Source organism: Diaphorina citri, unplaced genomic scaffold (assembly GCF_000475195.1).
Source record: "Diaphorina citri unplaced genomic scaffold, Diaci psyllid genome assembly version 1.1 scaffold3121, whole genome shotgun sequence".
Taxonomy (NCBI): domain Eukaryota; kingdom Metazoa; phylum Arthropoda; class Insecta; order Hemiptera; family Psyllidae; genus Diaphorina; species Diaphorina citri.
The window spans coordinates 8,316-22,820 of NW_007380532.1; the positions used below are offsets into that span (position 1 = coordinate 8,316).

At 36.8% G+C, this 14,505-nt stretch overlaps 1 protein-coding gene and 1 non-coding gene across 2 annotated transcripts in view; one reads left to right on the plus strand and one right to left on the minus strand.

The window, feature by feature from the left end:
* Positions 1–5,377, minus strand: part of LOC103520012 (copine-8-like) — a gene marked incomplete at its 5' end in the record, with an annotated part of 11,707 nt that extends 6,330 nt beyond the window's left edge. Inside the window, 3 exons of the mRNA XM_026831292.1 lie at positions 976–1,111; positions 1,476–1,694; positions 5,069–5,377. Coding sequence (XP_026687093.1) covers positions 976–1,111; positions 1,476–1,694; positions 5,069–5,377 — 664 coding nt within the window. The remainder of the gene's footprint in view (positions 1–975; positions 1,112–1,475; positions 1,695–5,068) is intronic.
* An 8,665-nt stretch (positions 5,378–14,042) lies between these two features.
* On the plus strand, positions 14,043–14,115 carry Trnaf-gaa. Its single transcript has one exon. It is a non-coding gene; the product is annotated as a tRNA-Phe (tRNA).
* Positions 14,116–14,505: the final 390 nt, after the last annotated feature.

Consider the following 14,505-nt stretch of genomic DNA (forward strand, 5'->3'; position numbering starts at 1 on the left):
CAAGAATAACTCGAGTTTTGTTACAGTTGCACCTCATAATTCTATTGACTTTGTGGTACCATGGTACTGAAGAGGACAACACCCTGAAGCTTTTAAGCTCTTTCTTGTTCTCTTCTGAGTAAACTACACTAGTCTCAATATTTTCATTGTTTACTCTTTTTTACACAGGGAAACATTAGGCCACTGGCTTTACAACGTTGAAAAACAAAGAAGAAGTAACAGAAAGTACTCTGAAATAGCATGTGAAAAGCACCAGTTCGCAGCAAATCGTTGAGGTTAAGTAACGTTATGCGTGGTTAATATCTGTGCGGGTGACCATTTGGAACACGACATGCTTGTAGCTACATATTTTTTCAAAGGAACTTTAATTGTGTTAATAAAAGCACCAGTTCGCAGCAAATCGTTGAGGTTAAGTAACGTTGTGCGTGGTTAATATCTGTGCGGGTGACCATTTGGAACACGACATGCTTGTAGCTACATATTTTTTCAAAGGAACTTTAATTGTGTTAAGCATAAATGCTTGTCACAAAATGTCGTTCCCCTCAATACACTACGCTAAATTTTGACATGGACTCGAACCACCAACCTCCACAAAGTTCACCGTGCTAATGCTAACCATTACACCACTGAGGATAGTAAGATACGAGATATTCATTTTCTTAAATAGGAGTCTAATGTTGGATTTCCTCTCCTCTCAATTACAGAATTGTTGAAATGTTGGATTTCACCAAAATTTATTCAGTCATTAGAACTCCTGTTAAGCTAACAGCCAGTTAAGTTCCATTTAATTTGTATTGGCTTAACAGGTTGGATTTCACCAATAGTTATTCAGTCATTAGAACTCCTGTTAAGCTAACAGCCAGTTAAGTTCCATTTAATTTGTATTGGCTTAACAGGGCTGTTAAGCTAACGGACTGTTTGAAGCTGGAAAGAAGGTTGGTGAAATCCACGATAAAAGTGGTTTGGAATATTTACCGGTAAAATCGATGGCTATGGAACAATGCAGCTGAGTTCCACCCTTGACATAGTCCATGAATGAATGTACGGGTCTGACTTCGTAGAAGTCTAAATGAACTTCGCCTGAATCTGTGTACGCGTGCTTCTTCTTTGCCTGGCAAACAAACGAATAAGAATGTTCGCACACAATAATAATAATAATAAAAAGATAAGATTTGAATAAATATCTGACTTAATCTAGAAAATCTTGCGTTAGAAAAAAAGATGAAAATGCATAATGCTAGCCAATTTAGTTTGGAAAATAGCGGGTCTGCCTTGTAAAAGCTAGGTCGCGGGTTGGATCTTTTTAATTTCGGAAGGTTAAGTCCTCCATTGTTACAGTTCTTTCTGTCAAACATATTGGGGGAAAAAATGCATAGGGAATAGGAATCAGTCCTCACTTTGTTTGTTTGTTTTTTTGTTGTTTTTTTTTTTTTTTTTAATACTTGAAAGAGGCCACGGGGGTGTCGAAGTCTTACCAATTTCTCCGGATGAATACACTTGTACCGATTGGCCTCTCCAGGGCCGGAGCTCAGAGCGGCCAGAGTAGTATGGAACTGGCCAATGAGACTATGCTTGCCCGATACATTCCAGTCGTAACAGATGATCTTCAGGTTGCGATGGTAGTCCCCGTTGCACAACGTACGAATTGGGATTGAGAACCGCTTCCATTTGGGATTTAGATTGTACTTGACGACCTACGGGAAGAAATTAAATGTCAATACTTTTTTATTTGACTGGGCTTTTTTATCCTTACAATACCTCCAGAAGAGAGAACTATCTTTCTTGAGGTTTTTTGTCATATCCTGTAAATATTGTGTGTAGTTATTTTTTATTTGCTTTTTGCAATTTTTTCGCAACTGATTGTACTCTTGTTGTTGATTTGGAGTTTTATTTCTTATTTTACGAATTCTTTCTTTTCTTTTAAAAAGTTTTTTCGTTTCATATTTCCACCAATTTGGGAAGTTCTGATAAAAGATGCGAATTTGTTTCTTAGTCATAGGGTCTTGGTCATTATTTTTACTTACTATTGATTTTGGGGTGGTGTTCTCATTTTCCACCAATTTGGGAAATTATTATTTCGCTTTTTTGTAGAAAAGGATGGAATATTTTCTTTTAATATTTTATTAATTTCACTGTAAAAAATCTCGAATTTACTGTTAATATTTGTATTGGGTTCCTTGTGTAATAGTTGCATCCAATTAACCTGGGATATTTTCTGTGAAAGTACCCAGAAGTTAGCTTTTTTAAAGTTTAGGTTTGGCTGAGAATGGTTAGGCAAACTATTATTAAAGTATTGGGTAACCTTATTAAACTGAATGGTTATTTCTAATGGCGGGTGAGCGTTGACTTCTTGAACTAAGCCCTACATTGGATCTTCGGGACACGGAAAGTAAGTAAGTAAGTAAAGATATTGTTAAACTATTGGATAGACCTCTCTACTGTGGCGTTATTTCACAGTAAAATACTGCACAAAAGTCCGAGTTGAAAGAAAAAAAAAAAGTCACTAGTGAACAAGGTGGGAAATAACCAATGACACATTGTTATCCTCTAATAATTGTCGTCGTAACGTCCAATAATAGTCAAAACATTGGCAAAAAAATTATGGTTCAGAGTGTAAAGTCGCGGGTTCAATTCCCCGCGGATTTTATCCTGAACGGATAATGTTCGTTTTTGGAATGGCTGCCTTTCTCCTAACTTGTCTTCCTTCTCTCTTTGATTTCGAGACGATAAGACCTTAGCAGTTACAGTTCCCTCTGTCAAACGCCTTGGAAAAAAGAACAATAACTCTTGAGGGAAACACAATATAACTTACCGCCGTGGTCTGTGGCATGTCCGTGATAACACCATCCGTCAGAATGAGCAAGATGAAGTAGGAAGATCCGTCTCGGTACGTGGCCGCGAATTTGGCAACGTGCGAAATGACGGGAGCGAAATTCGTGGGACCGCACAGTTGTACAAGTCGTATGCAATTCCTGTATGCTTCCAGAACACCTGCACATGGAGACAATCAAGGTTAGAATAGAATAGAATATACCTCGTTTATCCTGCTCGAATGAGACTAAAAAGTCCCTTTACCCCCAGCAGTCCTAACAAGGTCTCGTGTATTTTATGGGTTAAACGGCATAATACATAGGTAAGGTTTACATCAAAAGGCCTTACTTAAAGCAGTCCTAACAAGGTCTCGTGTATTTTATGGGTTAAACGGCATAATACATAGGTAAGGTTTACATCAAAAGGTCTTACTTAATTACAAGGAAAACAACAAAAAACAAGGTTATTTATTTGATAGGGGTTTATCGTCACTGTATACATAACTTGTTGAGATTTTTATTGACGGTGGTTTGTCTACAGTGATCCATTGGGAACTGGTGTATTCAACGTGCTGACTCCGCTGGATAAATAAGGATAGGTAATTGGTTTTTTCTTGCTATAATATGTAGAGAACTAAGGGAACCTAAACAAGTTAATGGGAAGTAACTTGTTGAGATTTTTACTGACGGTGGTTTGTCTACAGTGATCTATTGGGAACTGGTGTATTCAACGTGCTAACTCCGCTGGATAAATAAGGATAGGTAATTGGTTTTTTCTTGCTATAATATGTAGAGAACTAAGGGAACCTAAACAAGTTAATGGGAAAGAATTGGAATCAATCCCGCTCCCCTCAAAATATTAGGTATACGAATTCCAAGAAATATTTGTTTTGAAAAAGGATTCCCTCAGAAACAACCTTCAAGAAAATTTCAAGGAAGAAGGGGGAAAATGAAACTTCGGTTGACGGAAATTATAATCATTATGTAACTAGAGGTAACGGGAAAACACGCAAGCAATGTATATTATTGTGACGAAATCGTGATGTCTTTTTCCAAGAGTTTCCATTTTTCTGTTTCCTGCAATTTCTCTTTGCAACCAATTAACCTGGGATATTTTCTGTGAAAGTACCCAGAAGTTAGCTTTTTTATTAAAGTTTAGGTTTGGCTGAGAATGGTTAGGTAAACTATTATTAAAGTATTGGGTAACCTTATTAAACTGAATGGTTATTTCTAATGGCGGGTGAGCGTTGACTTCTTGAACTAAGCCCTGTTGCAACCAATTAACCTGGGATATTTTCTGTGAAAGTACCCAGAAGTTAGCTTTTTTAAAGTTTAGGTTTGGTTGAGAATGGTTAGGCAAACTATTATTAAAGTATTGGGTAACCTTATTAAACTGAATGATTATTTCTAATGGCGGGTGAGCGTTGACTTCTTGAACTAAGCCCTGAGGGGCTCGTTCAAGTTTTATGTCTGCTTTCCTCTTTCTAGATTTTGTATTTTAATTTTCTTTTTTCAAACCATCAAAAGCACAATGTACTTAGAGCTGAATCCTCCTCGTCTAAAACTTTAGCGTGATACCTAAAGTTTGTGTCGGCTGAGGAGGAATCAGCTCGGGTCCATGGCATTCATTTCAATCGTGATCTTCCCTTTTTCAACACTTTCTTCTTTCCCTATGCAGTTCAATAAAAGGGGAAAGTTGTTTCTTTTTCTTCATAGGGACAAAGTGCAATAGTGGGACCTTTAAACTTTGGCTTTCTCCACACAAGCAAATGCATCAGAAAACGTTCACATTGTAAGCGATAGGCCGCGGGTTCGATTCTCGCCCGGGGCGGATTTTATCCTGAACAGGTAATGTTCGTTCTCGGAACGGCTGGCTTTCTCCTATCCTGTTTTCCTTCTCTCTTCGATTTCGGGACGATATGACCGTGGCAGTCACAGTTCCGTTTATCAAACCTCTTTAAAAACATACGTACAGACCATGGGCTAAAAACCACTTTTTTGGAATCAGGGGACCCCAAAACGGATGTTTCCACCCATTTCTCGATTTTGAAAATTTGGACCGATTGCAATACTTTCATTACTAGTATAGCTCGCTATACTGGAGTAATAGAAAGTAAAAAAATCGAGTTATAATCAGCAAATAAATAAAGGGACGTAAAATTAATATGAAAACTCACCTCGGTTTTATGTACAAGAGAAAATTCGTAGTTGTAATCAGCAAATAAATAAAGGGACGTAAAATTAATATGAAAACTCACCTCGGTTTTATGTACAAGAGAAAATTCGTTGCTCTCCGTCGACTTGTAGATCTCGAGGAATGGGTCCGACTTGCCGAAGAAGTCCTTCTTGTCTAGCTTGTGTCCGCTAAACTGTAGGACCACCTCGTCCTTAAGCGCCGCCAATTCCTCTGCCACCACCAGAAGCCAACTGCGGCCTTCACCGTGACTAGCTATGCCCTTCGTTCCCAACTGAAGCTTCACCTGAAATTCAATTGAAAATTGGTTCTTTTGACAAGAACGAATAAGAGTAAAAAAATTCAAAAGGAATTGTATTTTAATTTTCTTTTTTCAACCCATCACAAGCACGATGTACTTAGAGCTGAATCCTCCTCGTCTAAAACTTTAGCGTGATACCTAAAGTTTGTGTCGGATGAGGAGGAATCAGCTCGAGTCCATGGCATTCATTTCAATCGTGATCTTCCCTTTTTCAACATTTTCTTCTTTCCCTATGCAGTTCAATACAAGGGGAAAGTTGGTTCTTTTTCTTCATAGGGACAAAGTACAATAGTGGATTTGTATTTTAATTTTCTTTTTTCAACCCATCACAAGCACGATGCACTTAGAACTGAATCCTCCTCGTCCAAAACTTTAGCGTGATACCTAAAGTTTGTGTCGGCTGAGGAGGAATCAGCTCGGGTCCATGGCATTCATTTCAATCGTGATCTTCCCTTTTTTAACATTTTCTTCTTTCCCTATGCAGTTCAATACAAGGGGAAAGTTGTTTCTTTTTCTTCATAGGGACAACGTGCAATAGTGGGACCTTTAAACTTTGGCTTCCTTCATACGCGCAAATGCATGAGAAAACGTTCAAGAATGGTGAAGCTATAGTTCATATGAGACTGCACATTAGGTACATAAATATCGATTAGTACAATCTACTCCTCTTCCTCTAACAAACAAAAGCTATTTATTAATGCGTTTACTTTATGCAATTTTCAGTGGTTAAGGTGGGAAATGGTACAATGCCAGGCAATGTTCCATTTCCTTACTATTCCCAACCACTACCACCATAAAAATTGTGAAAGGAACATACCTACACATTTACTTAGGGAAACTTTTGGAAATAGAACCTGTTCTCTTTTGGAAACTAAAATTGTGCCTGCACAAAACCATAGGAAATCCATGGTGTGCTATATAAGAATCAGTTGTTTTCAAAAGTTTCCAACAGGGAAAATAACCTGATGTTTGCAAAGTTCAAAGTTTCAAATCATTTAGAAGAATAGGCCACTAACCATGTGCCTTAAGTGACTTGACTCTGATACACAATGGAAACATTTGTTTAATGACAGTTGAACAAATGTTTCAATCTGATTGGCTGAAATTTTTGGAATTTTTAAAAATCAACCAATCAGATTGGTTAATCTGAGAGTTAAACCTAAACCAAGTTCAACTCATTTTGTAGCCCCCTTGACAGAATGTTGAGAAATATTCTTTTGTGACTCATGTTTGTTTCTGATGAATTTTGACGCTGGTGTGTTTGACACTAGGCATTACAAACAACTTCACACTCACCAATTCACTCAACAAACGGAAAAAATGTTGTACCCGCATACCATTTTTGAATATCATAGCAGTTTGAGGAATCAGAACAATGCATGCAATTCTGTCTGAAAAAGTTTTCTGAAGGGTATCCAAAGCAAACCCTCTGATGAGACCTTAGTAGTTACAGTTCCCTCTATCAAACCTCTTGGGAAATATTTATACTACATACCTATAATTCTCTATTTAACCCTCTGATAAGTTTTATTAAAATAAAAGAAATAAAATGGAAATAATGAAGATCTTGAGGGATAATTACCTGCATGATAGAGTCAACTCAACTTCCGTGGTAGGTTGTGATGCAACAGTTCCTGGGGTAAAAGTACTCATTTTTCTTTACTACTTTCAAACACTAGTCAAATCTAATAAAATCACTGAGTAGGTTGTGATGCAACAGTTCCTGGGGTAAAAGTACTCATTTTTCTTTACTACTTTCAAACACTAGTCAAATCTAATAAAATCACTGGGTACATTACCGTCACTAAACTGCACATGTCGTCTCGTGTAGGGGTTTTGGTTGAACAGTTTGACTCCATTATGATGGCTCGGTATACTGGAGTGAGGTCGAGGGAATGAGTTACAGCTGGAGTTAGGGAACAAGGGGAGCCTATCAGCCGGTGCGGGGCTGGGTGGGGCATGACTACTATTAGCTGGCATGGTGAGACAGTGCTGATTGTACGCGGCATAGTTCGTCGTCTGTAAAAATAAGAAATAGAAGAAAATGAAGGAACCGACCTCTGTTATGTACCTAGTGGTTTTCGCGCTGGACTTTGAATTTGGAGGTTGGTGGTTCGAGTCCAAGACATGTCATAAAATTTATCTAGGTGTAAACGATATTTGTGACGAGCATTTAGTATGCTCATCACAAAATCACTGGCACAGGTAAATAATTTTAGATTACTTTTTTAGAAAACCTACAAGTTATGAAAATTCTATCTAAATCAACTAGAAACTGCACTAATTAAAATACGATTTGGATTAGTTTTAGGAACAACAGGTAATTTGGACACTAGCATGGTAGAGTAATATTTACAGTATTTTCCTCATGAGGACTTTGTACCCAGCTGGCTCAAGGCAAAATAACTTTTTTCTTCCTCTTTTTTCCAAAAGAGTCCTAGGAAAATGAAAACTTTGAGCTTTTTGATCGATAAATTTTATTTGCGCAACTCGTCAAAAGTGTCAAAATCAAAAGCAAAACTGCAAAAATTTTCTCGGAAAAATAAGGGCTAGGCAATCGTTCATTTTGAAATTTCGCGGGGTTGATAAAAATCCATTTTATAAACAAGAGCCTTTCACACGGCGTACCATTTATAAATGTAATGCATATTGCATACACATACGTATTTGTAAGGCGGTAGGTTGCTATCTATAAGTTAACAAAAACTTATTCCATTGGCATTTATTTATTGAATAGGATCTTCTAAGGTGCTCACTTATCATCTGGATAAATTGTCTGCATAATTTCCTAACCCATCCTGTATTATTCTACCTTAGGACAAGGAGAACCTACTTAAGTATACAAGAGCCATACGCAACGGATTATAAACTTTTAATCCCTGACGTTCTCTATTTCTTCCTTCCCGTGACCAGAAATAAATAGCTCTTCAGTCTCAGCTTTCCAACATTTCGTCTCATAACTGGGACGTTGAAATATTTCATTACATAACCGCGGGAATGTCCATGTCCACTAGCCATTTTCGAATTTCCATTTCTCATAGTTCAAATAATGTTATTACAGGAGACGGATAATAAAATTCCATACCTATCTTGGCTGGGATTGAATTCTCCTGAATACCAGGCAAACCACCGAATCAGTTTTTTTTTTCAATGGGAGTTATGCTAAGTTCTATTGTTGTTATCATAACTATTGCACTGTAGTCACAGTCTCATAGTTAGAAAATATAGGTACCTAGCAATAAACACGAGGGAGGAAAGAGAACTAATTGAAAAAGACGGAAAACGGTAAACTTTTTCTCGAAAGAAGGTAAAAAGTCATTTCCCTCTGTTTACCCCCTGAACTGCCTTATACCTACCTTGGCTGGGATTGAACTCTCCTGAATACCAGGCAAACCACCGAAGCAGTTTTTTTTTTCAATGGGAGGTAAGTATGCTAAGTCCTATTGTTATCATAACTATTGCACTGTAGTCACAGTCTCATAGTTAGAAAATATAGGTACCTAGCACTAAACACGAGGGAGGAAAGGGAACTAATTGAAAAAGACGGAAAACGGTAAACTTTTTCTCGAAAGAAGGTAAAAAGTCATTTCCCTCTGTTTACCCCCTGAACTGCCTCCATTCAAGTCAAACGTTGCCAGCACATAGCTGACACACTTAGAACAGTTATGACAAAATGTTAGTAAGGGAAAATTACATCAAAACGTCTTGTCATAATACCTCCTGTCTCCTTACAGTCCTTACCACCCTCCACTTACCCACTGTTAGTCCTTCTCACCCTCCACCTACTCACTGTCATTTCTTACCACCCATCTCCTCCTTCATCTGTCACTCATTTTCCTCGCACAATATTCAATAATAAAAGCGTCAACTTTTTTTTTTTTTGCTGAAAAAGTCTTATACAGTGTGAACTATGAAAATGAACACTTAGGAAACAGTGCGTTAAACACAATAATATCAAAGTTAGTAGTTTGAACTCTATGATTGTCCTGTAGGGAATTGAGAAAAATGTACCTGATTTAAAAGTTCTTTTTTGTCTGGATTCGAAAATAGCATTTATTCTCTGTCTTTAGTGCATAAGTGGATAGATAGTTCACGCGCGTGAATATGAAACATAAACAGAAGGTGTTCAAAGATGTTTGTCAGTAACACAATAATATCAAAGTTAGTAGTTTGAACGCTATGATTGTCCTGTAGGGAATTGAGAAAAAGGTACCTGATTTAAAAGTTCTTTTTTGTCTGGATTCGAAAATAGCATTTGTTCTCTGTCTTTAGTGCATAAGTGGATAGATAGTTCACGCGCGTGAATATGAAACATAAACAGAAGGTGTTCAAAGATGTTTGTCAGTCAGTAAAATGTGTAAAAATACATAACTACAAGTGTCAATAATTTCAAACAGTACAGGTACACCAACTTACTTATGTACTTTGAATTCTAAAATAACAAAATATGAATGTGGTGGGGCCAAGGAACTACATCAACGGGCGAGGTGACGAGGTCATTTTCAACAACAAACAAAGTAAATTACTTACCTTAACACATTTTTCTTATGTGGTAAAATAGTTATATTCCATACCTGGAGAGATAGAACAGAGGAGGGAATTTGTTTTAGAAACAAAAAGATAGAACTAAATTTAAACGGAATACATAGGTAAGATATTTTGTATTGATACATACGAGTAAGTATCTATGTATCTACATGTCAAAAATAAAGAAAAGGTCTGATACTAACTCTACATTAACCTACATATGTTTATTAATAATTAATAAGTACTTTGATAACGGCGCTCAAATAGATAGAGAAAAAGTGTCTAACTAAAAATACTTTGAATTACGAGTATTGTAGATGGAATAGAATGTAATGTAGTGTATAACTATAGTCAAGAATTTATGTAAATTATTATCGATGAAAAGTCTATTGTAAAAATGAAAATAAAGAGGCATTTTCCAGCCGTGAAATGCATTGGATTTTGGGGTTCAAAATAATAAAATTATCTCCGGGCTTACAATCTGAATTTAAATCTGGTTCAAGTTAAACAATCAGATCGCTTAACCTAATAGTTCAACTTAATCCAAATTTAAACACTGATTGTGGTCCACCTTTAACGTAAAAAAATCTGGTAAAAAAAGCATATTTTTTTTATATATCTATAAATGATAAATTACATAAAAAATGTTAAATTCATAAAAATTTAAAAAAATACCTGCAAGAAAATTTACAAACACTTTACAAAAAAAAGAAGATGTTTTACTCCTTTACGCAATCTTATTTACAATATTAACCCCTTAGAGTACCATTTAATTTTCGCAAAGTGTCTCCCAAAAGTACCATTTTTTTTTTTCTTTGAATATGTTCTAAATTTCATGCTGATATCAAAACTTAAAAAAAAAAAATGTTTCCGATTGCCGAAACCCCTTTTTTTGGCCATTTTCAAAAAAAAAATTGCCCTAATGTCCTATGTTAAAAAAGTGTATTGGAGCAAATAGTACTGGAAAAGATACTTCATTTAGGTTTTAGGGCATACATAAAATCTTGTAGATAATGTAGGTATTCAATTGAAAATTTAGGATATGTCGCACTTCTTACCTCTCTGCAAGGAGAAGCTCCGCCACTGCGGCGTGGTTTTGGGGGATCCCGCTCCGTCCCGGGCCAGATTATCGACACTGGTCGACCTCAGGGTTCGCTGTCCGGCCGAGTCCCGGCTCGAGTTGGAATGCACGCCACTGGATGAGGTCTCGCTATTGTTGGAACCCCCGGAGTTGGGCGGAGAGCCGCCACTGCCTTCAGAGTCGGAGCCACGGGGCGTGAGATTTTCTTCGTGCGGCATACCGGAGTCTGTACGCCGGAGAAACTGGGCGCTCAGGGATTGCTGTGAGAAAAAACAGAAGTGAGCAAAAATTCTTGGCAAATCAAAAATGTCATTTAAGTGAGGTGAGGGTGAGAAAAAAATATAATATTTATACATGTGTACATATTTAATGTGGTAATATACACAAGGAATTATATTCGTAATTATTATCTCAAATTTACATTCAAGAGCATACTCGTATAAAAACGAAGACATTTTTTTTTTTTTTTTTTTTTTTTTTTTTTTTGCTGTGAGAGAGAAAACAGAAGTGAGCAAAAATTCTTGGCAAATCAAAAATGTCACTTAAGTGATGAGGTAAGGGTGAGAAAAAATATAATATTTATACATATGTACATATTTAATGTGATAATATACACAAGGAATTATATTAGTAATTATTATCTCAAATTTACATTCAAGAGCATACTCGTATAAAAACGAAGACTTTTTTTCACAATTCGCAAAGATTAATGCCTACATTTCCCACAGTATTCTCATTATTGGTATTAAGTAATAAATTTTTTTCCACATTAGTTAGTAAAATTTGAAAAAAAAATAAATAAAAATAATAATAATAATAATAACAAAGAAAGTGATTGATTCACGGTACCTAGATTCACAAAGAAAGTGTTCAAGGGTTGGGGGTGATAAAAATTAAACAAATTTGTTTTCCAAAGTTTCAAATCATTTAGAAGAATAGGCCACTGACCATGTGCCTTGAGTGACTTGACTCTGATACACAATGGAAACATTTGTTCAATGACAGTTGAACAAATGTTTCAATCTGATTGGCTGAAATTTTTGGAATTTTTAAAAATCAACCAATCAGATTGGTTAATCTGAGAGGTTCAATGACAGTTGAACAAATGTTTCAATCTGATTGGCTGAAATTTTTTCAACCAATCAGATTGGTTAATCTGACCGTTGTATGTATGAAATCTAAAGATAAACTTAAGTTTAACTTAATACGAACAATGTTGCCAATTTCATGTCATTTCTTGAGATAACTGGCTAGATTTCATGAAATTTGGCAAGATTTGCATTTCAAGTTAAACTTAAGTTTATCTTTAGATTTCATACATACGACGGTGAGAGTTAAACCTAAACCAAGTTCAACTCATTTTGTAGCCCCCTTGACAGAATGTTGAGAAATATTCTTTTATGACTCATGTTTGTTTCTGATGAATTTTGACGCTGGTGTGTTTGACACTAGGCATTACAAACAACTTCACACTCATCAATTCACTCAACAAACGGAAAAAATATGTTGTACCCGCATACCATTTTTTAATATCATAGCAGTTTGAGGAATCAGAACAATGCATGCAATTCTGTCTGAAAAAGTTTTCTGAAGGGTATCCAAAGCAAACCCTCTGACCTTATTCTCAAAGGGCAGAAGGGAAAAGTTCCCATCTTAAATTCACGCGGACTCATTGCTGGTCATGGAAAAGTTGGCTGAGTCTCTAGTCGAGCCCTTGTCTCCGCCACTGGTTCCATTCCCGTTGAAATGTCCATAGTTCCCGGCAGCGGCGTAGTTGATGGTGAGATTGGGGAGCTGAGGAAACGTGTGATGAGACTGAGTGGGGACTTTGTTCATAGCGCCTGGAGTGGAAAGAGACTGGTTTGTTAGCCTGGAGGGTAGCGCGATTGCCTTGTAAGCGCTAAAGGTAGAAACTAGAAACACACTACCATCACGTCATGTAAAGTGAGCTGAGGGAACGTGTGATGAGACTGAGTGGGAACTTTGTTCATAGCGCCTGGAGTGGAAAGAGAATGGTTTGTTAGCCTGGAGGGTAGCGCGATTGCCTTGTAAGCGCTAAAGGTAGAAACTAGAAACACACTACCATCACGTCATGTAAAGTCATGGGGAGTCAGAAAGGATGTAGTTCAAAGTTTTTCCAGAATATTGTAGGTAATTTCGTTCAGGACAGCCACACTACTATCACTTCACGTCACGTGACGTGTGGCTGTCCTAACGAAATTAATTAACTACAGTAATATGGGAAAACTTTGAACTACATCTTTTGGAGTCAAGTGATGTGATGATAGTGTGTTTCTACCTTAAATCACGGGATCGAATACTGAGTCACCGGGGCGGACTTAATCCTGAGCAGTATGGGAAAACTTTGAACTACATCTTTCGGAGTCATGTGATGTGATGATTCGCGGGATTAAATCACGGGATCGAATACTGAGTCACCGGGGCGGACTTAATCCTGAGCAGATAAGGTTCGGTTCGTTCTCGGAACGGCTGAATTTCTCCTATCCTGCCCTGCCTACCTCTTCCATTTCGGGACGATGGGACCTTAGTAGTTACAGTTCCCTCTATCAAACCTCTTGGGAAATATTTATACTACATACCTATAATTCTCTATTTGAACCTCTAACAAAATAAATCAAGAAAGTAAAAAGTACTTTTTTTAATGGGATGCTTATACACTGCCAAGACAAAACGTGACATTATCGTAGATAACTAAACCTTCTTCAAAAGTGAAACCTAAACCTTCTTCAAAAGTGAAAGGTAAAAAAGGACTTTTTTTTAGTTTAACAATTTCTTGCCCTTCGTGGGACAATGACTTGTTTTTGATAAACAAGTAAATGTTATTTATTTTCCTCCCATACCTAGATAGAAAAAAATAATAATGATACTAGTAATAATAAAGCTTCTGAATTTAAATATTATATTAATTGACATAAGAAGAGAATAGATTCGGTAAAGAAGGTAGATAGAACATTAAAATATTATATTGATAACGCCAGAACCGGGGTTTATCATGAAACCTGTTTTCTGTCGTCCCGAAACCTTCCTGTCACCCTGTAGACATGAACATCGTGTTTATTTTCATCACCCCCAGTTTAAAAACACTGTTTCGTTTCCTTAATGACCACAGCCGAAATAGCTCAGTTGGGAGAGCGTTAGACTGAAGATCTAAATGTCCCTGGTTCGATCCCGGGTTTCGGCAAACTAGAAAAAAAAAGGTGAACGACCAACAAGTTTTCAAGTTTATTGATGCTCCCCCCTATCGATGAAGTGGAGAGTGTTCAGTGTTCACCAACAACCAACATTTGTATTCGTTCTCTTATGTGCAAAAAATTGGTTTCGATCTTGGTGTTTTCTATTGGATTTTGACCCAGACTTTCTTGAGTGTAGGAGTGATTTCCATCTGCAAAATTTATAAAGAAATCTATTTTTTTATTAGTTCTTTATAAGTATTTAACTTATTTTTGTACTAAAGAAAGAAGATAAGTAACAAGTTTTATAACAGGCAAACTTACTTTTTATCACCCGAGTCTTTACTCGATCGTTTCGAAAACCAGCCGACCTTTTCATCGGCCGAATCTGGCGATCCCTT